Source organism: Onychostruthus taczanowskii, unplaced genomic scaffold, assembly GCF_017590055.1.
Source record: "Onychostruthus taczanowskii isolate IOZ18803 unplaced genomic scaffold, ASM1759005v1 scaffold15, whole genome shotgun sequence".
Lineage (NCBI taxonomy): Eukaryota > Metazoa > Chordata > Aves > Passeriformes > Passeridae > Onychostruthus > Onychostruthus taczanowskii.
In genome coordinates this window covers 10,706,461-10,727,095 of record NW_024498685.1, presented here as the reverse complement: position 1 = coordinate 10,727,095, position 20,635 = coordinate 10,706,461, and the positions used below count along the sequence as shown (strand labels likewise).

At 40.4% G+C, this 20,635-nt stretch overlaps 1 protein-coding gene across 5 annotated transcripts in view; it reads left to right on the top strand.

Moving 5' to 3' along the window:
- The window catches only part of MICAL3 (microtubule associated monooxygenase, calponin and LIM domain containing 3), a 136,387-nt gene that overhangs the window by 49,283 nt on the left and 66,469 nt on the right, over positions 1 to 20,635 (top strand). For 4 of the 5 annotated variants that reach the window (XM_041398629.1, XM_041398628.1, XM_041398627.1 and 1 more), the window contains exons 18-25: positions 5,075 to 5,170; positions 7,293 to 7,349; positions 9,198 to 9,302; positions 11,774 to 11,881; positions 14,428 to 14,535; positions 15,181 to 15,367; positions 19,311 to 19,399; positions 20,507 to 20,594. In XM_041398629.1, the coding sequence (XP_041254563.1) occupies positions 5,075 to 5,170; positions 7,293 to 7,349; positions 9,198 to 9,302; positions 11,774 to 11,881; positions 14,428 to 14,535; positions 15,181 to 15,367; positions 19,311 to 19,399; positions 20,507 to 20,594 (838 nt within the window). The remainder of the gene's footprint in view (positions 1 to 5,074; positions 5,171 to 7,292; positions 7,350 to 9,197; positions 9,303 to 11,773; positions 11,882 to 14,427; positions 14,536 to 15,180; positions 15,368 to 19,310; positions 19,400 to 20,506; positions 20,595 to 20,635) is intronic. The other variant, XM_041398630.1, reaches the window with a different exon arrangement.

Genomic DNA, 20,635 nt, shown 5'->3' with positions numbered 1-20,635 from the left:
AATGAAGGAAACATGTAAGCAATTATGGAAAGTCATGAGGTAAAGATGCCTTATCATAGATAAGCTCTTCCTTGATATGAGTAGTAAAATTGTTTATCAGTTTTTCTATTCCTATGTGAAATCTTAAGTGTTCTGTAGTTGCAGGAGATTTTCCTGCCTGTGGTTTCCCTTTCTTGAATGCAGCTTTCCTTGCCAGCTTCCCACACTTGTTGCTTTGCAGACTCCTGTGTTACTGTGAATTCAGTACATTTTAGGTTTTCTTCCACAGAATAGGGACCAACAGCAGAAAAATCAGCTGCTATCAAATTTTATTTTCTCTCCAATGTTTTGGGCCATTGTCATTGTTGCTGTTTTTCTTTCAGCCATGCGCTTTCCAAAACTAAAGCTTCTGATAGATGATCTTTTCAGGCATTTAGGGACACTTACCTCACTGGCTTCATCTGCTTCCACTGTTTCCTTGTGCAAATGGCCTCCTCAGAGGTATTTTGCTGACAGCCATAATTTGGAGAAACATCTACTTCTCTCTGGCTGTAGTTTAACCAGAGCATGCTTTGGAGGAAGAGCATACTTCAAGAGGAAGGAGATGACACTGCTTTGGAAATTCACTGCTCTTGATGAATATGGATTCATGGCGATCTTTGTGTCTGAGGCATTCAGCACAATTAATGCTGCATGTCATGACTGGTGCCCTGATCTAGAAGATTTCTCTTCAAGGAAGAAGACCTAAGCCCAGGGGAATTATTGTCAGGATGCTTTGGTTTCCTGACTCAGTGTTTGTTCTTCTAACTTTTGTCTCATCAAAATCATCTTTATAGGCTAATGAGCATTTTGAGATGGATTCACATAATTCATGATTAAGGAAAATTTTATTTCTCAAGAGTACTTATTAAGGCAGGAAAAAAAAAACCTAAAGCAAAAAAGCTGAACAAAATTAAGTGAGCTGATGAGCACTGCTTATATTACCTTCTAGAAAAAGAAAAACTGGATTGCACTGGCTATCTTTCTGTTTTAGCACTTGGAAGATGTCACATTCCTGCAACCTTGAGATTTCTATCTGGACCTGTTACTGAAAGTTTATGAAGGCTTTATAATTAGGCCTTTATAGTGAAATACAGAAGTTCTTATTGTCATTATTTTGTCATTGATAGAAAAAAAAAAAAGGACAAAGTTTTATTTCCTGTTTTTATTGAAGATTTTTCTCCTCACCAGAGAGCAGTTTTTCTGGTTTTTAAGAAATTTTTTAAAAAGGAAGAAATAATCCTTCTGCTTTTCCTTGACATTGGTAGCATCTCTGTATAGGAGTGTAGGGCATATCTTTGAAAAATCTTTCTGCAACATTTTTACTTTCAGAGGATTTAAATTATTTTTTCAACACTGGCAGTGATTGCCTTGAACGGATGATTTCCCTCTCAGTGTTGCACATGGAGATGATCTTTACTTGATTGGCTCTACTGCATCAACAGGAGATTATTGTTTCCTGGGTCCAGATGTCTTGCAGGATTTGCAGTGCTTTTGTAATGAAGAAGTACAAAACTGGGTCTCAAGGATGCAAAGTCTGCAGGATACAGAAGGCTCAAAACCCCACTGAGAAGGGTCCCTGTTCCAAAGGTTCCTTACTGCGTGCCTGGGGAAGGGAAGAATATGGGTTACCTTTATTTAAAAGCCATGGACGTGCACAGAGCCATTTATTCTTGACTGAACAGAGACCAGCTGAGGCCACTGAGCCAAGCAGCCAGCTTTGCCAAGCCTGGACAGAAAACCCCTCCTGCAGGAAGCTGTTGCTTGAGCAGTACCTCAACTGGCTGCTGAGATTTCTGGTTCTGGTTGCTTTGGCAGACAGAACCTGATAGATGTGAGACTGCACCTTTTGGTGGTGCTGGACTGGCCTTCTGTGGTGACATTGGTCGCTCTGGGTTTGTAGCTCATCCGTGGGTGACACACTGCCAACAGAGAAGTGCTGCTGAATACCAGGACCAATCATAGAATCACTGAGTTGGAAGAGACCTCAAAGATCATCGAGTCCAACCCAGCCCCAGCACCTCAACTGAACCCTGGCACCCAGTGCCACATCCAGGCTTTGTTAAACACACCCAGGGATGGTGACTGCACCCCCTCCCTGGGCAGCCATTCCAGAACTTTATCACTGCCCATGCTGTAAAGGATTACTATTCCTTCTGACAAGCTCTTTAGGGATGATACATGTTTGCTAGAAAGAGCTGTTTGTGAAGCTTTTGAAAAGGTTTCTCTTTTGGAACAGGTGTTGAAGTTCATGAGCAGAAACTTCTGCTACTGACTGAATGTATCACATAGCAATTACCTTCTAGTGGAGAGTGCTTTGAAGAGGAGCAAAGCAGCTCCTAAGGGGGCAAAGGCAGAGGGGGAGGTGTTACTGAGAGAAAACACAGGTTGCCTGATGTTCTTAGTAGCTGGCAAAATGAAGTTGAGATCCTCTCGTTGGGAGAAGGGCAGTTATATGATTGACAGGTTGCGTTCTTCCTGTCTTTTGGAAACTGCATGGAAGAGGAAAGTATATTGCAAAAGCATAAGAGTGGTTGCAAGGGAGAGAGTTGCAAAGGAAATTATCTGGGTTGGACCCACAGTTCAGATGAGAAATTGGCATCTGCCTTGGGGTATTGCCTGCTGGTATCTGGCAGATAGAGACCCTTAGCTGTACTTGCTTACCAGTTTAAATCTAGAATCTTGCTTTACCCGTGAATTAAGGTATTAGGTGAGCAGTTTCCTTGAGCTTGTAAGGCAGGATACCTCTGTGTGTTGTACAGGTGAGGCAGAGGTATCTTGCTAAGAGAGAATTCTTAGAGTAAAATCCTGGTGGAAGCTGTTCTGAAGCAGTTTTTACTTTCATCACTAGACTTTTAATGCTGTCTCTCTTAGAAAGGCAATACCTTCCAAAGAGCAAAGGGGTTAAAAACCTCACCAATCTGCTTCTCACAGCATTCTATGTGGCCAGCATCCCTTGTGAACTGGATTATAAAGTTGAATTTAATGAGTTACACTTTTAAGTTGTTGACCTCTGTTGTCAAAATTGGTTTTGTCTTCTTATGAGCACCACAGCAGCATCTAATGATGCACGAAGATATTGTGAAGTGAATGTGCGCAGTGGAAATGTAGGGGTTTTTTTAATATGATGGTAATATCACCTACAAAGGCTGGATTGTGTTTCATGGTGTGGTGGTTAATCTCCTCAAATGAATGCCTGCTTGTATAAGCACATCTTCCATCATGTGCTCTATGCTTTCTGAGCCATTTTGGCTGCTTTTGGGAAAGAGCATCTCATCCAGGATCATGAAGCCATTGAAAGCCATATGGTCTATCCAGAAGAGGATCTGACTGGGCATGGTGTGAGAGACAAGCCTTTTAAACTGAATTTTGCCCTGGATTTCCAGACCTTCATCTTGTAGCCTTCAGCAGTCTTCTGTTGTTCTGTAGGTCTCTTGTCAGCAACAGCTTTTGCGTGTCATACATAGGCTTAAATCATGTTTGCTGTGTACAAAGGTACTTGTAAAATGGAGATCCCGTGTCTTTTGGTGCACATCTTTTCTGCCTCTGGACATCTGCTGCTTATTCTTTTGAGACCATTTCCTAAAGTGTGACAAAGGGCAGTAGTGCAAACTGCAGTAATTTTGTTGGAACTGTGTTTTTTTGAAGATAAGCGATGACTGAGATGACCACAGGCAGCAAGAGCTGAAACCTCAACAGGAGAGAACTTAAAACACCACTGACTTCTGCAAATACTGCTATTTTCCCTTAAATTTTTTATTTAAATATGTTGATTATTTTCTGCTTTCCTATAGTCATCCTTTTTGTTGTGTGCTCAGAAATGCATTCTGCTGGGGGACTGACAGAACATGTACTTCATGCATTCATCCAGTATTATATTCTGAGATTTGCCTTGGAAAAATAAGCAAGTTTGTGAAAATTTTAACATTTGAAATGCAAACTTGGCCATGGACAGATGAAAATCCATGAGCAGCTCTGTGGCTGAGAGCATTGCCATGCTTTCAATTAGAAATGAGTGACTTCATAGCTAAGCCTTTTAAAACGTATAAATGTTCCTCATCCACTGCAGTGCAGAGTCATATGCTTCAGTTTAAGCTGCTTTTAGCATCTGTTTGAGACAGAGGAGTGTATTATTTATCTTTTGTTGAAAAGGAAGAGAGCACCCAAACAGATGTTAGTGCCAGCTCATCTGCAAGGGCAGTAATAAACATCTGTAATATCTCTGTACCACGTGCAGTTTTTTTAGAGACTTGTCTAACGCTGGCTTCGGGTACACAGCATTTTGTTTTTTCCCAGTGCAACCATTTCCAGATATGCTCTGGTGAGAACTCAGCAGGAAAAGAAAAATCAGGCTGAAGGCTCATTAATAAAGAAGAAATAGTGGAGAAAATCCCTACATGACAAGGAGTTCAGCACTAGAAGGGCATGTTTTCTGGTGTGATAAACTGAGGACATGTATGTGCATTGTGTAATAGGCAGACTATTAAATACAGCTCTATTTTATCTATAAACCAGCTGGATTTCTGTTCTAATAGAATGTAGTCATAGAATGTAGTACATTTTAGCTTGACTGAGATGTTGTAATGTCTGTAAGTTAGAGAGGAGGGATCTGGAGCTGGGAGCAGAACACTGAGACTTGAATTGTATTAGTAATGAGCTGCAAGCAAGAGTAATTAGGTCAACAGGATGGATATTTTTAAGCATTTTAAGGCTCAGCAATAAGTAATTTTTCATGAAGCAAAGAGAGCAGTCCAGCTGTGGTATGGAGAGTTCCAAGTTTTGCCTTTAACTGATTGTAAGACCTTGACTCAAAAGGTTGGTTTAATTGCTGAGTGATACAAATCTGTTCACTTTCAATCAAATGTGATTGTGTGGTTCTGGGTAAAAGGGATCTCTCAGCTTCAGATACTCTGGCTTTGGCTAATTGGAGAGAGGTGTGAGCTTAGGATCATGGTCTCAGTTCATGCATTCTGCCCTATCTCACCAAACCACTGGTAATGTTACCTCTTTTCTACCATTATTATGATTTTTTTTTCTTTTTCTGTTTTAAAAAAAGATGAGGCATAAGGAACGTTCTCGGACCTGCCCCAAAAAAGTGATCATGCTCTCTTCTTCCACTCCATCCTCCTCTCCATCGTATCCCAGGCAGCAGGTGATTCCCTCTGCATGCTCTGTCCTTTCTCTTCATTGCTGCTTGTACAAGTGACTAGCTCAGTTACCAAACAGCTTATTTACAAATACACTTCCAGTTTTCTTTCTTTCAGGTGCTGATGGGGGTTTCTCAACTTCTTAGGTTAGGAAGATAGGGCAGCATTAACTCACTGGAAGCATGAAGAGTCTCCACTGGAGACTAAGATTTTGCTGTAGGCTGATTTTGTATTACAGTGCCCTTTCTCAGCTTTGAGATGCAGCAAAGTAGAAATTAAGTGTTTGGAGTAATGCAGGGAAAGAAAATTAAATTTTGTTCCACCTCCACTCTCCGTTTAAATAGGTGTGACTGAAAATTTGCTTTTGTATCCATGAAACTTTTATAGGATTCCTTGGCTTTTGAGTGGCTTTTGAGTGTTGTAGTGGCCTTCACATGTCCACTGTGGTCCTTCTGTTTCTCCCACACCAGGCTTTTGTCTCAGTCTGGCTTTGAACCTGGAGCAGTGAGAGCTGTTCTGAGCACACTGTATAAATGTGCATCCATGGGTTTGTGCACAAGTGTTTGTTATACTTATATATTACCTGAAATCCTTATAGTATTTCTGTCCTCTTGTATATTGTCATTGTGCTTCTTTGAGTTGTATCCTTTAAAATTATCTGTTTTGTTTTCCTACTTTCAAAATTGTGCTTCTTTGAGTTGTATCCTTTAAAATTATCTGTTTTGTTTTGTTACTTTCACTTCTTGATCAATCCTGAGCTAGAGGTCCTGAAAAGGCAGTTGCAGTCCCATAGAGCTGTCATGACATCACATAAGGATTGTACAAATTAATTTCCCCAGAGGTGAAGCTGAGCTTTTTTGGCTGTGCTCTTGAGCCTATAAACTGTAAAGGAGCATTACCTTTTAGCAGAGTAGAAAAGTTTTCTTCTTTGGCAGAAAGTTTGACTTGCCTTATTGCTGATTTCTCAAATTTTAATTACATGTTGCAGTTTATCTGGTCTAATTATTGTCAGCCTCCAGGACACACATTCTTTCATTCTGTGATGTCTGCATCTGCAAGATAGATCAGCTCTGCCTACTGATCCCATTTTAAACTGTCTTGACAAAAAGGGGGTTGATTTTCTGCCACGCTGTGAACAGCAGCCTTTTCAAGAAAGATACAGGAGAGGACATCTAGGTAGAATGGGTGAGGAAGACCTTTTCATGAGCAAAACCTGCATTTACACTGCAATATTGTCAGATGATGTGATAGCTAGCTGCCTGCCTCGTGTCAAAATCCTTTGAAAATTTTGTTGGATACATTTTGTGAAAGAAGAAAGGTTTTCCCCAACCTTACAGATAGAGAAATTAAGGCAGTTAAATACTGAGTTTTACCTTCTAATCTATAGTGTGGGATTCCTTTTCCATGTAGAGGAATTTGTTTTCACTCACTAAGGATCTTGTAGCTCTATGTTTTCCTTCTGTCACCTCTCCAAGTGTTGGTTTGTCCTGTGTCTTTTTGGTTGCCTAGTTCAGTCATGAAGGCCAGCTACTGCCAAGTGTATTTTGACCATTTTCTATGTTGTGTTTTATGGAAGTCTTCCTTCTTTTAACTCAGGAATTTTTATCCTCTGTCCTACAGAACTGATGTTAGACTCAGTCAGAGTAATCTGCTTTTGGAGGCATTCTTTTTCCTTAGGAATGATTTTTTTTCCCCTAAAATTGTCTTGGCCCAGGCCTCATAGCAAGTCAGATGGATCTGTATCCATGTTACACTGATGTCTTTTCAAACCTTTAATTCTACTCTTCTACTGCATTTATTCTGCCACTTCTTTTAAACTCTCCATCTCCTTCCTCTGAACTAACATCACAGTATGAGTTATACCGAGTGTTTTACCATCTTTATTGCACTAATTTGATTACATGGTGGTATTATGTTGTTGTTTATAGACCTAATATAAATATATACTTAGAAAAAAAAATTCTCTAGAGGAGCCAACTTGTTATTGCGAGGTTTAGAATATTCTTAATAAACTTCTGCTCTTGTGGCTTCTTTTCTGCCTGCATCATAAGAAAAATCAGATAAAATGTGTTCTGATTAGGAAGTTGGTCTGTGATTGTTTTTAAGCTCATCATTTGTTGCCTGCAGAGATTCAGGGAACCTGGTGCTGGCTATCCCGGGGAGCTGAGGCCCAGACAGGAAAGGGTAAAAAAGCATGAACAAATGGCATGGGTGCTGATGACACAAAGCTGTGGTGGATGTGTGCGATACAGAGATCAAATACAGGGGGTGGGGAAGCACACTTATCCTAATGCTGCTGCTGTTAACACGCTGGAACTGCTGAGAGTCAGTCAGGAGCAATCCTTCCTGTGTGACACCCACACAAATGCATAACAAGCCTTCTTCAGCAGTTTGCTATATGCTTTTATTTTGCCCTAGGTCAAGCACTTGAGCTCTTCTCATTCTTCTTTGTCTCTTACACCTCTTTAGGGAAGTATGCTGTGGCTGTAGCAGAACAAGAAGAGTTATGTTTTGTGCTAATTGATGCGAACATGGTTGCATTGTGTTCACCGCTTGCTTTCTGGATGGTTAAACAACTGGCATTCCATCTTGCCTCCTACAGGCCAAAGTAAAAGGAAAAATGATGAGGCATTATTTAGTATAGAGACTTTGAAGCCTTCTTAACAATGAAATATTCAACAGTCTGTCTGAATGGCTCAGTATTATACAGAAGCATGGGAAAATAAAAGATAGGCACTCAAAAGGACCGGTTAATTTGAATTCATATTGACAAATTAATTGACATTCCAGTACAGGCTTTGAATGAATTAAGTCATAAATGGGAGCCAGCAATAAAACTGTTGCAACTTCCAGAATGTGTTCTAACAAAAGCCTCTTGTGGGCCGAATGTTTTCTGACAGGCAGTAGAAAATGAATACACGTGTCTGCAATGACACAGAAGCCCACAGCTTCATAACAGGCCCCAGTTTTAGTGAAAATGATCTAGTAGGAAGGAGTAGGTGGAACAGAAAGCAGCTTGAATGTAGAGAGTATTATTAATGCATCTGAATGGGAAAAGTGTTTCCTGTAAACTGGGTGTGAACCCAGTTTTCTGTTCTGCATTGGAGGACAATTAGTAATACAGAGCAGCACCCTGGCATTCTTGACAGATCAAGCCTCAGATTTCTTGATGCACATGTTTGTAGTTCCTGTCCATTTACTTTTGTATTCCACAAATGAATTAGCTGAAGGCTGTGTGATACTGCAGTGGTAGTCCTGACTTATATAGCAGGCCACCTGCCAGGTCTTTTTTCATGTCACCCAGTGCACCACACAACAGTTTAGGAACACTGATATGAAAAACCAGAATAGCAGAGGTGTCAAATATTGTGCCTGGGGTGTATTGACATGGTAGTGCAATAAGAACAAGTAGGACAGTGAAGTTGCATAAGTAAAACTGGCAGCTTCTGTGAGTGTTTGATTTTGTTGTTCTTTGCTTTATTTAGATAGGCTCATTAAACATGCTCTCCTTGGCATGTGGAGTATTTACTTTGCATATACCACCATCTTTAAGAAATTAATAAATTCTTTATAAGAACCGAAATACATTACCCTAAAATGTTTCTGTACACAAAATCTAAGAAACAAATAAGTACAGATTGAGAAATTTAAAGGAAGTCCTTGAGAATGCAGAATTATGGGGAAACAGACTGACAAATAAGGCCCTTGGTGCATGATAAAGCCACATTTTAAACTTACTTTTTGATGGTAATGCCAGAGAGAAAAGCTATGTGCTTGTTTGATTTTGGCTGCAGCAGTCCTAGGAAGAGTTGTGAATAACAATTAATGTAACCATTTTTTTTCTTGCCCCTGAGGGTCAAAATGTAGCACTTCATTAGAAAAGCAGATCCTGGGGGAAGAAAACCCCAGTTTTCACATGAGAGCTTTTGTTACTGTTGTGCATGTGAATGTCATACCTTTTGGCTGGCATTTTGGTGTCCATTCGTTTTTGTGCTGGTTTGTTTACATCCTGCCTCCTTCCTCGTCTCGCAGAGATCTCCTCGTTTATTTTCTCATGACCAAGTGCCCATGAGTATTGAGCAAAGGGCATGTCAGCTGGCTGCCCTCCTGGAGTCCAGACGTGCACTGAGGCATCAGGTGACTACAGCCCTGCCAATCTGGTGTCCTGGAGCAGTGGGGGATTCTGGGTACAGGTGAAATTTTGGGGCAGAGAGAGGAAAAAAAAAGACCAACACCAAAATATGATGGCCACTGCTCTACAGTCATGTGGTTAAAACAACCATCAAGACTATTTTTGTCTTTATTTGTAGTGTCTTTATTTGACTTGCCTTTTCTGAGCTGTCTCCTTGTTTGGTGAGCAACCTTTTCTGTTCCTCAAAACAGAATGTAAACAATGAAGTAAAAAGCAGCCACTAAACTTGAGAATAAATGCTGAAAACCAGCTGGGCTCTGGATCAAGCCATCTCACAGTGGTCATTTAGCAGTCAGTTGCTCAGAAATTGTACTTGCTTTTGGAAGCAAGAATATTCACATTTTCCAAGCTTAATCCCTGGCTCTGTAGTACTACTTGTGTGTTCATCCTTCCTGTGCAGTTGTTTCCAGTGGTAGAGCTGGCAGTTTGTGCAGATTGTCTTTGATTGCAGTGTACAGTTTTGTTTTGTTTCGTTTTTGTGCCTAATTTTCTCTCCAGTCTGTTGTCTTTGGGCTATGGGAGCATGCCAGTTTGAACTGTGGTTTCTTTGGTTGCTCTCTGTTTTCAGTTATCTTCAGCAGTGCTTGGCAAACTGCAGAGTGCTTTTTTGGAAAGCACCATCTACAGAAGTGATTTTATTCGTAACTTAACTGTTTTGAGTTAACCATCCCAAATCAAGTTGTTGTCTTGAGCTGGAGCATAAAGAGTCCCCAAACTTCTGCTGGTGGGCATAACTTCTGCAAGCCCTACTAAAAAGAATTTTGTGACATCTAGGTCATTTCCCATTGCTGGGGTTTTTTTGGGGATTCCATCTTTTTCTGATGGCTAAAACAGAAGCTGTTTTCCAAGAAGGGACAGCAAACCTTTGGCTGGATTTGAAATTTTAGCTATGGAGGACTGAATAAGAAGACTACTTTAAACATAATGGCATCTCTTAATGGGTGCCATGACTTAATATCCCAAGCAAGGCCCACAATACTCATGTACATTTCCTTATTCAGTTAAAATGATGACACAGAAACTAAGATTTAGACTGAGATACTTTATTCCTACCTTTTGTAGTGCTCTCTGGCAATTTTTAAGCTCCTTCTGAGCATGGAGATGCAAAGATAGAAATTATTTTTGAAATTGTCTAATTTCTGTATCGTGCAGAATTGAAAAGGAGGAGAGACTGAGAACACAAAGTAGAGGAAAACAAAGTGGGTAGGGCAGAGAGGAAAAAGGAAACAGATGTTGGAACACTGCGAGCAATGATGGATTATGATGTGGGACTTAAGGGAAGAAAACAAGAAAAATACTGAGAGAGAGAAGGCTTAGCAAAGTAAGGACATTTTCAGAGAAGAAACTTGATTAAATACTGATGTACAGAAAATTTTTATATGAACAATTATATTTCCATAAACTGGGGAAATTGTGAAAGCCAAGTTCTTTTGCATTTTGCTCAGTAAATTTAATCTTGAGGTTAGCCTATTCCAAGGAGCTAGAGGTAGCTGTTTTCATGGGTCATGCAGTTACATGACATTTAGTTTTCCTTTTTATAACGAAAACCATAGTTTATTTTTCAAAGAAAGCCAGTTATTTGTAATGTGCATATTTTTTTTTTTCTTTCCAGACTATAATTTTTAGGAATACACAGTTTCTTTCAGTGCTGTTTGTCTGATAATTCCAACTTTTTTCCTACTTTTATGAAGCATTTCTTGGGAGATGGGCATAATCCTCTGTAGAGATAATGACAAGGACGTATTGGAAGACTAAATGTTGGGTTCTCCTCTGAGGAACCAGTTTCAGAAGGATGCAGGTTCTCAGTCTATGATTTATTCTTTGCCATTTGATAATCAAGATCAGCAGATTATTTTATATTGATGCGTTCTTTATTTTGTTCAGTGTTTCTAATCTGTTTACAGTAAATTTTAGGTTGGAAATTTGCTGTTAATTACTGGAAATACATACAAGCTAACTTCTTTCTCTTCTGTTCCCCAGGAGAGCAGACTTTTGGTTTATGCAGTTAAAATGTAGAAGAGGTCTCACATGGCCTGAAAGATGATCTTAGTGCCTTGGGCCAGTAATAGAGAACAATGGGAGATACAGAAGGAGCAGAGGAAATTGATTTGGGGTCTTTGCCAGTGGCTTAGTTGGTTGAATTACAGTAGGTTGGACATCTGTGGAAGTAGGTAACTGCTTCCAAATGGTCCTAAATAATGTAAAACCTAATAAAGAGCAAATTTAGAATAACTACTCTGCCTCACTAGGGAGAAAGTAAAGATACCCTGGGTATTTTTCTCAAAGTTTTCCTGTAAGAGTCCTTAAAACATTGTTCTTGATGGTAGCCAGAAAGGCTTGGGCTGGGTTTTTAATTTTCTCTTCTCTCTTAGAGGAGCACATGTATGATTGTGTTGATGTTTATTTTATGTTTTAGCCTGAGACGGAGCCGTCTCGCCGATTCTTTGTTGACCAGTGGGAGCTCTCCCTTAGCCTCCGCTCTTCCAACCGCCCTTCCTCACCCTCCTCCGACTCCCTCCGACAGGTAGCCCTCACCTGAGGTGCACTCAGCTGCCTTTGCTTGCCAAGGACACCCACAGGACACAGCCAGGCTGGCACTGCTTCACCTGCAGAGCCTCTGTGCTTATCTGGGCACAAAGGAGAAGCCAGAGGCAGCCTGTGCCTGGCACAGCTCGGGTGTTGCCAGCTGTAAAGCAGTTTGAAACTAAATGTTTTTTAACATTTGGTGTCTGTGAGAAGTTTGTGGTGCATCTCTCACTCAAACTGGGGGTTTTTGAGCACTGATAGTCCTTCTGGCTTTGCAGTGAGGCTTTCTGGTTTTGCTTGCTGCTTTTGTTGAAGTTTTGGGCTAAACAGAATGTGCATACGTGATTAATGGACAGCGTGAAATAAAAAATGCTTTGGCTTTTTGGAAGATGACTGAGAATTTGAACTAGTTACAGTTGTCCTACATAAACAGCAGGAACTTGGTTTGACCTAAGCTGGAGCAGGTTCTTTGCCTTCTTTTGAAAACGTTGCAGAATGCTGTATGTCTTGAAGACCATGGAAAGAAAGATAAAATGCTTCACTTAATACCCATAATTAGGCCAGATGTAATATGTAGGCAAAAAGCAAAACAAATCAGAAACATGTAAGCCCAAATTAAAAATTCAGCAAGTAAATTTCTCACACCGAATAGTCCAAGGTACTGTGAGTTAATATTAACATTCATTTGTTTAGCATGGAACTTCTTACATGCTGGTAAAATTTTAAAGATCCTGAAGGATCTGCAGTTGAAGGTTTCAAATCAAAACTTCATTGGGGAAACCTGGTTCAGCTAAAAGGAAGTTTTTCCCCTGGAAATGCTTGCTTTTCTAAGAAAACTCAAAAAGCCTCAAAAGCTCTGATCATTCAGAGGAAATGGAAAACTCTTGGCCAGGTTATTATGATTGCCAGTTAAAAATCAATGCTGAAGAAAATTTTAGAAGTGAACACCATTTTAAGTGTAATGTTTGACAAGATATATGTCATTGAAAAGCAACTCTACACATATGTGTGTGGAACTTGGAAACACATGGAATGTGGGAGACTCAAAGACAAATAATTTGTCATTTCTTGCATGTAGAAATGCTGCAAGTGTTCTGTCTCTTGGAATGGAATCAATAGACAGGTATAAATTCCTTATGTGTAGGAATAAACCCTCCCCTCATTACTGCAGTGACAGAGAGCTTAAGGAATTAGGACTGTAGTGACAGCAGCAGTAATCTCTGGCTGAGCACTCCATTTTCATAATCTTTTTCCCCAAAGAAGTACCCATTCTGTGCTGAATTTCAGTTTCTTTGATGCTTCCTGCTGTTCTCATGTCTGAACTTGTGAAGGTTTTAAACATTCCTAAAAGGCTGATAACCACACAGATTAAATTAGTTATTAGTTGAGGGAAATGACTACTATGCTTCAAGCAAGTTTTGCTATAAGTAAAAGGGGTTTTAAGGTACAACTTTCCTTTTGTTATCCTTGGCATTTCACACTTGCTAGAAGCTGAGTGGCTCTCTGATCCTATATTAGCTAAGAATCCAGCTAGAAACATTCATAATGCTGCTTAGTGTGGAAAGGGGAAGTTGCTTGGCGTGCTCCTTGCTGCTCCGAGTCAAATCGGTGGCGTTTGCAGTGTGATTGAGCTAACATGGATGTAACCACCTCATTTTCTTAACCATGTAATTATTGCCAGTGGTTGTGTTTCCTGTGAAAAACACTTTCTCCACTTCTGCAGTAATGGAATTTGGCTTGCAGACACTCATTTGGTACCATCTAAGGTAACAGCCAACTTGCCTAGACTGCTGAAAATACTGGAGGGTTTTTAGATATCCAGAGTTTTGGAGTCAGTCTGTGCCCATGATGGAGAAAAGCCAAGTCATAAAGCTGTGTATAAATATATGTTCCAGATGTATGGAGGTATGGCTTTAATGCATTGGATGAAGGCTCTTCCATCTTTTTCCATATAAACCTCTGTGTATTTTTAGCACTGGAAGAATTAATACTTTTGAATCACTGTGAGTTCTGTAGTTAAGGGCTTCTCCCTGCTCTGTGAATGCTCTGTAAATTAATTCTTTCCAGGTGCAAAATACACAAATATACTGTTGTAAATCAGCATGTTGCATTAAACTTGGTAACATGCCTTCTAAAAAAAATCTTTGTTTCTGATGTCAATTTTACCTGGAACCTCAAAATCTAACCTATATTTAGCCTCATCTTTTAGAAGTGTCTCTACTCAAGTTTCCAGGGACAAAATACCCCATTGATGAAAACAAGATCTGCTCCCTTCTTCATCATAGTATTTCTGGAACACTTTAAAAACGCAAAATACAAGCCTTCCTGTCTGTTCCTACAGGTGATCCTGGACTGTACTGGTGATTTCTGATGACACTGGCTTTGCTATTACTACTTGTCACTTTATTTGTCCACTGTCTTGGCATGATTTGACCTCTCTGCACCTTTTCACCACCTAACCTCTCATCATTCTAGTTATTTTTTTTAATTTTATTCTTTTTTCTTTTCTCACATCACTCTTATTTTATTCAACCCATCTGGTAGAAGTACATAAAGATGTACACAGGCGGAGTGAGCTCATTGGCTGAGCAGATAGCCAATCAGCTTCAAAGGAAAGAGCAACCCAAAACCCTTCTAGACAAGAAGGAACTGGTAAGACGATGTGCCAGAGATGATGTGTGTTTGTGCTTAGATGCTGTGTAGATCTCAAGTTTTGTGAGTGTCCACCAGTTTTGTGAGTTTTGTTACACCACTGATGGAATCTGTCGTAGCTTTGTGAGAGATTTTTGTTTCCCTTTCTCCATCCACCCTCACTCCTGTCCTCATTTCCATTGCCAAATATTTTAATCTAATGCCAGCATCCAAAGAATGGGCATAACGAATTGAGAAACTGTTCATAACATTTCTGCACTGCTGCTTTCTGGAGGAGACACTGGTTTTGGTAACGTCGGTCTAAGAATTGCTGCTTGTGGGTGTTCTGATGGTTTTGCCTTTCTTCGTATGCCTCCTTAAGTCACTGATTTCAGGGTCATCATTGATAGTACTGGTGTCCACTCATCTACCTAGAACTTGTTTTATTTACTCCTGATATATGCAGGCATAGCATCCTAGGATCCTTTTTCCTGGACAACAAGGTTAGTTTTTGGTGTCCTGGTTAAAACCATGAGTTGTGTCCGAGATCTGCAGCAGCATCCAGGTGCTCCCGTATCCGCATAAACGAAGAGAAAACATGACCTAGGTGTGTGATCTCAGTGGGGCTGGACACACACAAATTCACCCATCCCTCTTTGTGTCCAGGGCTCGCTCAAGAAGGAGTTCCCCCAGAACCTGGGAGGCAGCGACGTGTGCTACTTCTGCCGCAAGCGGGTCTACGTGATGGAGAGGCTCAGTGCCGAGGGCAAGTTCTTCCACCGCAGCTGCTTCAAGTGCGAGTACTGCGCCACCACGCTGCGCCTGTCCTCCTACGCCTACGACATCGAGGACGGTAAGGGAGTGGCCCTCTGCTCACCAGGCCCTTCTGTCGCTTAAAAATTATTTGGAAGAGGGTAGTTTCCATTCCCCAGACACCATCTCTCAGGCTGTTGGAGCTTCGTGGATTTCCTGTGGTTGGGTCATGGCAGCAGCAGAGCAGCGAGATTCATAGCAGTTAATACAACATCGTGGTGATGCCTGGAGAGGCTGCCTGGAACAGGGGCTAGACAGAGTTAAAGGAATAAAGGAGGAATTTTATAAAAGGCCTTCAAAGGTTACACCTTAGGCAGTACAAGAGCCTGGCTGTGGCTCCACCCAAGATGGACTGTGGGGGTCCAAGTTGTTGGTTTCTCTGGGTCTGGGTTGAAGGCACTTGAGACAGTAGTTCATCTTCAGACTCAGGTGTTTATTATTTCTTATCAGTAGAACAGTCTCACTACTGTGAGTTGGGCAGCTTTTCATTAGAAGGCACAAAATGGCCAACAATCTCTTGTTACAAGGTCTTTTAAGACTAAACTATCCAATTAAGAACTGGCACCTAGATTATTTTCCCATTTAACCCAGTAACTGATCCCAAAGAGCCCCAATGTGGTCTTTTCTGCCCAGTTACAAAATGCCTCCCAAACCCATGCAGAAGAAAGAAGAAGCAGCATGAAGAAGAAACCCAGGACAACTCCCTGTGCCCTCCATCTTGCTTCCATCCACAACATACTAAAAATCCCAAAACCTAAATTTCTCACCTAAGTGCTACACCTACACTACTCTCTATAGTCTATTGCACGCTTTTGGGTATTCTGGTCTATCTTGAAGTGTAGGAAACTTTCTCCATGAATGAGGATCAAAGTCAGTTCTCCCCTGGGGGTCAGGACACCCCAGAGCAGACAGAGAAATATTCCCAGTGCCCTGGGCTTCCACAATGGACAGCTCGTCACGAGTTTTGACACTTTTCTAAGTTTTGGTCCATTTCCATATTGGTGTTAATTGTCCAATTACAGCTCCAGGTTGTGAATTCCCATCCTCCCAGATTGCTCTCCTCAATTCGCTGTTCACGCTTTTGCACCCAAAGCTACAACGGTGTCCTTGGTTCTGGGGCTGGAAAAGGATGGTTTTGTCTGACTCAGCTGTGAAGAGAACTTGCCAACATTGCATATAAAGTTCAAAGTCACACACTAAGGCAGACCAGAATCTGAAAAATATGAGCTCTAAACTTAGGGCATCATTAAGAGCTGCAGGGAAACACATAATAACTGGAGACTTTAAAAAGCTTTACAGGCTGAGTTTGAAGGCTAGACCTTTTACTATCCTCATTTGACAATATTTAAATAAAACTCCTGAGTGTTTAATAGCACTTAAAGAGAAAATAACAAGTTGGAGAGAAATGCGGTCAGCTTGTTCTTGAAGATACCAGAGCTGTCCAACTCTGTGTGTTTATTTTAGATGTAATAAAATAGGCACTTCATAGTCAGGGGTTGTTGATAATAGGTCATTGCAAGCTAAGTTCTGTTTATATAGAAAACATGGAAAATTAAAGATGAGTACAGGTAAGTCAGTGTTAGAGTGTTGTATCAGTAGTTACTGAAGATTCAGTAATGACTTATTTTCTGTATCTGATAGACTAAGGAGAAAAGAATATCATTACAAAACTTGCTGATTATAAATCCCAATTAAAAGACTCTAACATGCTAAGAATGAAGGGAAGCTTCAGATATATCCTAGTCTCCTGAGAAACCAGACAATAGGGCAGCAGGTGAAACTAAGTTTATCAACAAAGCGTGTATATTGAAAGTAATAATTTACAACCATCCATCTTTTGTGAAAAGTGGTCTTGTAAGGGTAGCTATGTATTACAATCTTTGTTTGAGCAGTGATTGACAAAAATGTCACATTTTCTGAAGAAAATGTATGAGAAAGTATTTCAGGTAAATGTTGATTCACATCAGCAGGCATGCATTTATTTTCTTACACAGCTGCCTATCTTTAATCCAATCTCAGACTTGAGAAACAAGTCTGAGATTGGAAAAACAAGGGCAAAATGGTGTAAAACTAGTGACAAGTAAGGTGCAAAGGATTCGATTTCAGACATAATGGTGTAGAAAACAATAGAAAAAAGTGTTAGTACCACTGTTTTTCCTACTGATTGAGGCAAAGATGGAGTAAAAATTTTAAATTGATGTCATAGGATGACACTCCAAGATACTCTACTGCAGGTTGAAATTGATGGGTATCCACCCTGTAACTAAGAAGAATCTTTTAATATATACTGGATAGAAAAATGGCTATGGAAACACCATCTGGTTTAAGGGGCAAAAAGAACTAAAATTGTGTATTCATAATGCATGATATAATGACTTTAAGTAATGGATTTGCTGGGCTGTGAAGAGATGAGGAAACTTAGAATCGTCAAACCAGACTCCCAGTAAGGAATAGAAACCCCTTTATTGCTTGTCTGGAAGGTCAGCAGACTTGGCATGCAAGTTTAAAGGGGCCAGTGGTAATTTTGAAATCAACATACAAAAGAAACATCTTTGTCAGAAATCAGAGTTGGAGAAAAGCATTTTTTGAGCACTGCTGTTATTTTAAGCACTCACAAGTAACTGAATATCTGACTGTCTGTTAAGCAGTGACAGACTGAGCTCCTCTGTCAGCTGTAGGGGCTTGAAACAGTTTTTACCACTAGATTTTTAGTAATTCCCTCTGCAAGCATGCTTGTGTGTGCAGTTGTGGCCAGACAGTTCTCAGTGAAGCAAACACAAAGCTTGGAGTTTCAGCAGGCTTATAGCATTCATTCTGAAATATTACATGCCTAACAGTTGTGTGTGTATATGAAGCAGATGTGACTGAACAGAAATCTCTGGTATCCTCTCTAATACAATAATTGTGAAAATGTAGCCTGTATTTCATTCTGAGTTTCCTTTGACAGTTAAAAAACCAAAGCTACGCACACATTGTTGCTGTTCATCTGGCTGTTTGGGCTGACAAGTATTCTACAGCCTTCTGCAGTCAGTGTCTGGTTTTAGCCTTCAAATCTGAGAATTTTTATGTAAGAGCTTTTCAGTTGTTATTTCAGACAATCTCAAAAAGCAGGTTTTGATAAGAGTAAATATTAAGAAATACTTATTGAAGTAAAGATTTCTAGAAATATGTTTGTCACTTTTCCATTGTAAAGCTTTTGCAAATACCAGCACAGAGAAGCTAGAGGAAGAGGCAGAGGTCAGAATGTGTGTTGGGAATGCATTGGCAAAGCTCTAGGAATGGGGTAGCAGTGGGGAGTGCTATGGGCTGCATATGCCAAGCAGGATACACTGACAGAGGTACACTGGAAGGTAATTATGAGGCATCATTTTGCTGCTTTTATTAGTACCAGTAGTATTTGCATGATGGTATTGCTAATGCTGCTTTGTCTTCCTGACAGTGCTCAGATAGCAGTGAAAAACCTCTCCAGACTTGTGGGGTGTTAGTAAAACCAGCAGGATCACAAAAGGTCTTATTTGTGAAAATGAGTCATTGTCCTTTTTACAAGTAGCTACTGTGCATTTTGAGAGATGGTTCTTTGGGAGTTAACACTGTCCTCTCCCACTTTCCTCTGCTGGTTGTATTAATTCTTGCTTTTTCCAAAAGTGCTTCTGCCAGCTTTTCATGTGATGATTTCTTTGTTCCTCACACACTGCCGCATTGTTAGCACATTGATACCACACAAGCCTCACAGCTTTGCTTTGGTGTTTGATAGGATTTTAAACTAAATGGCTGTCAGGCACCCAATGGAAAAGAGCCTAGTTACAAGGGGAGAGAGCAGGGCTGGAGCTAAAACTTCAGCCAGTGTTTGCCTCTGCATATAGTGAAGAAATTAGAGAACAACAGGAGTGGCAGCAGAAAATAAGTTGCAGTGAGATGGACATTTATATTGTGCTAAATTCTTGTGTTGCTGTTGCTGACCATCCTTTGTGTTTTATCTGCAGGTAAATTCTACTGTAAACCTCACTACTGTTACCGAGTCTCTGGTTATGCTCAGAGGAAGAGGCCAGCAGTGGGTCCTCTGTCAGGAAAGGTAATTCATTATTTTCATCTAACGTGCCATGTTAATAGATCTTGATTCATAGCATTGAGAAAGTATGTGTGATGGTTTGGGGTTTTTTCAGAAAGTAGAAAAATTCAGGGTGCATTTAGTTGCTTTATCTATCGAGAAAGCTTACAGTTCAACTAAATCTAATTTAAAAGCAGTTTCTCTACTTAGTACTACTCTTTTCATGGTACTTATTATTAAATAATGTGCTATCTTCTTCCAAATAGAATTTTGATTTGTTCTTCTTGTCAGCTGAAATACTTTCTCAGTGTATGCTTAGACTAAATGAATAATGTTACCAGTTCTGGTTTCCTTTGTTTCTCCATGATTTTACTTAAGATGAAACAAATTGTTTGCATTTCCTTGGAAACATAAAGTTCTACCCCTCTTGCATATGCTATGGAGATCACATAGCTTCATTTCTGAAGGTCTGCTGCATGTTAACAGGAACCTGCATGGAAAGGCAGAATATCCCCTTTCCTCTACTATCATAATAGAAGTATTTGTGCTGTAAATATAGGATGAAGAGACACTGTGTAATACAGAAAAGTCCCTCAGCTTTTGCTGTTATGATTTAAAGCACCTCATTTTTCTCCTCAAGCCCCTTTTCATTATTTTCACATACTCTGAACAAGCTACATGCTGGTTTCTTAAGTTCTGTTAAGCTTGCATGCTGCAAACTGCCCTTGTCCCTTAAATTATATTTTCCTTTGTGCAAGCAGTGGTGCCTGTCCTTCTGCCTGATTCTCAGGTTTTATTAGTACAAGCTGGAGCTGTACTCCTTTCTGGAAGGATAACAGATCCACCCCAATATGTGCCATACTTCCTGCCAAAAATAAAGACTAAAAATGGTACCTGTTTTATTTCCCAGAGGAGCAGACTTCAGGGATCTTACAGCTTTGACTGTCTTGGCTATCCAGTTTGTTTTCCAGAGCTTTAATAAAGCCTTAAATTGAGAAAGAACATGCTTGTTTTTCACAAAACAAGCCTTACGTGACGGTTGCGGGGTATCTCAATTCCTCACTCGGGGTGTTCAGTACACACAGCAATTCCAACTTTAACATGAATTTACCTTCCCCCACCTTCTTGCAGGACACCAAAGGACCTGTGCAGGACGCCATGGCCAGCGACGGGAGCGGACGGGCCAGCAGCATCCCCACCTCAGCAGAGAGGGCCCCAGGTAGCTCCGCTTCCTTCTTTAGCAGGGTGGTGCAGTACTCG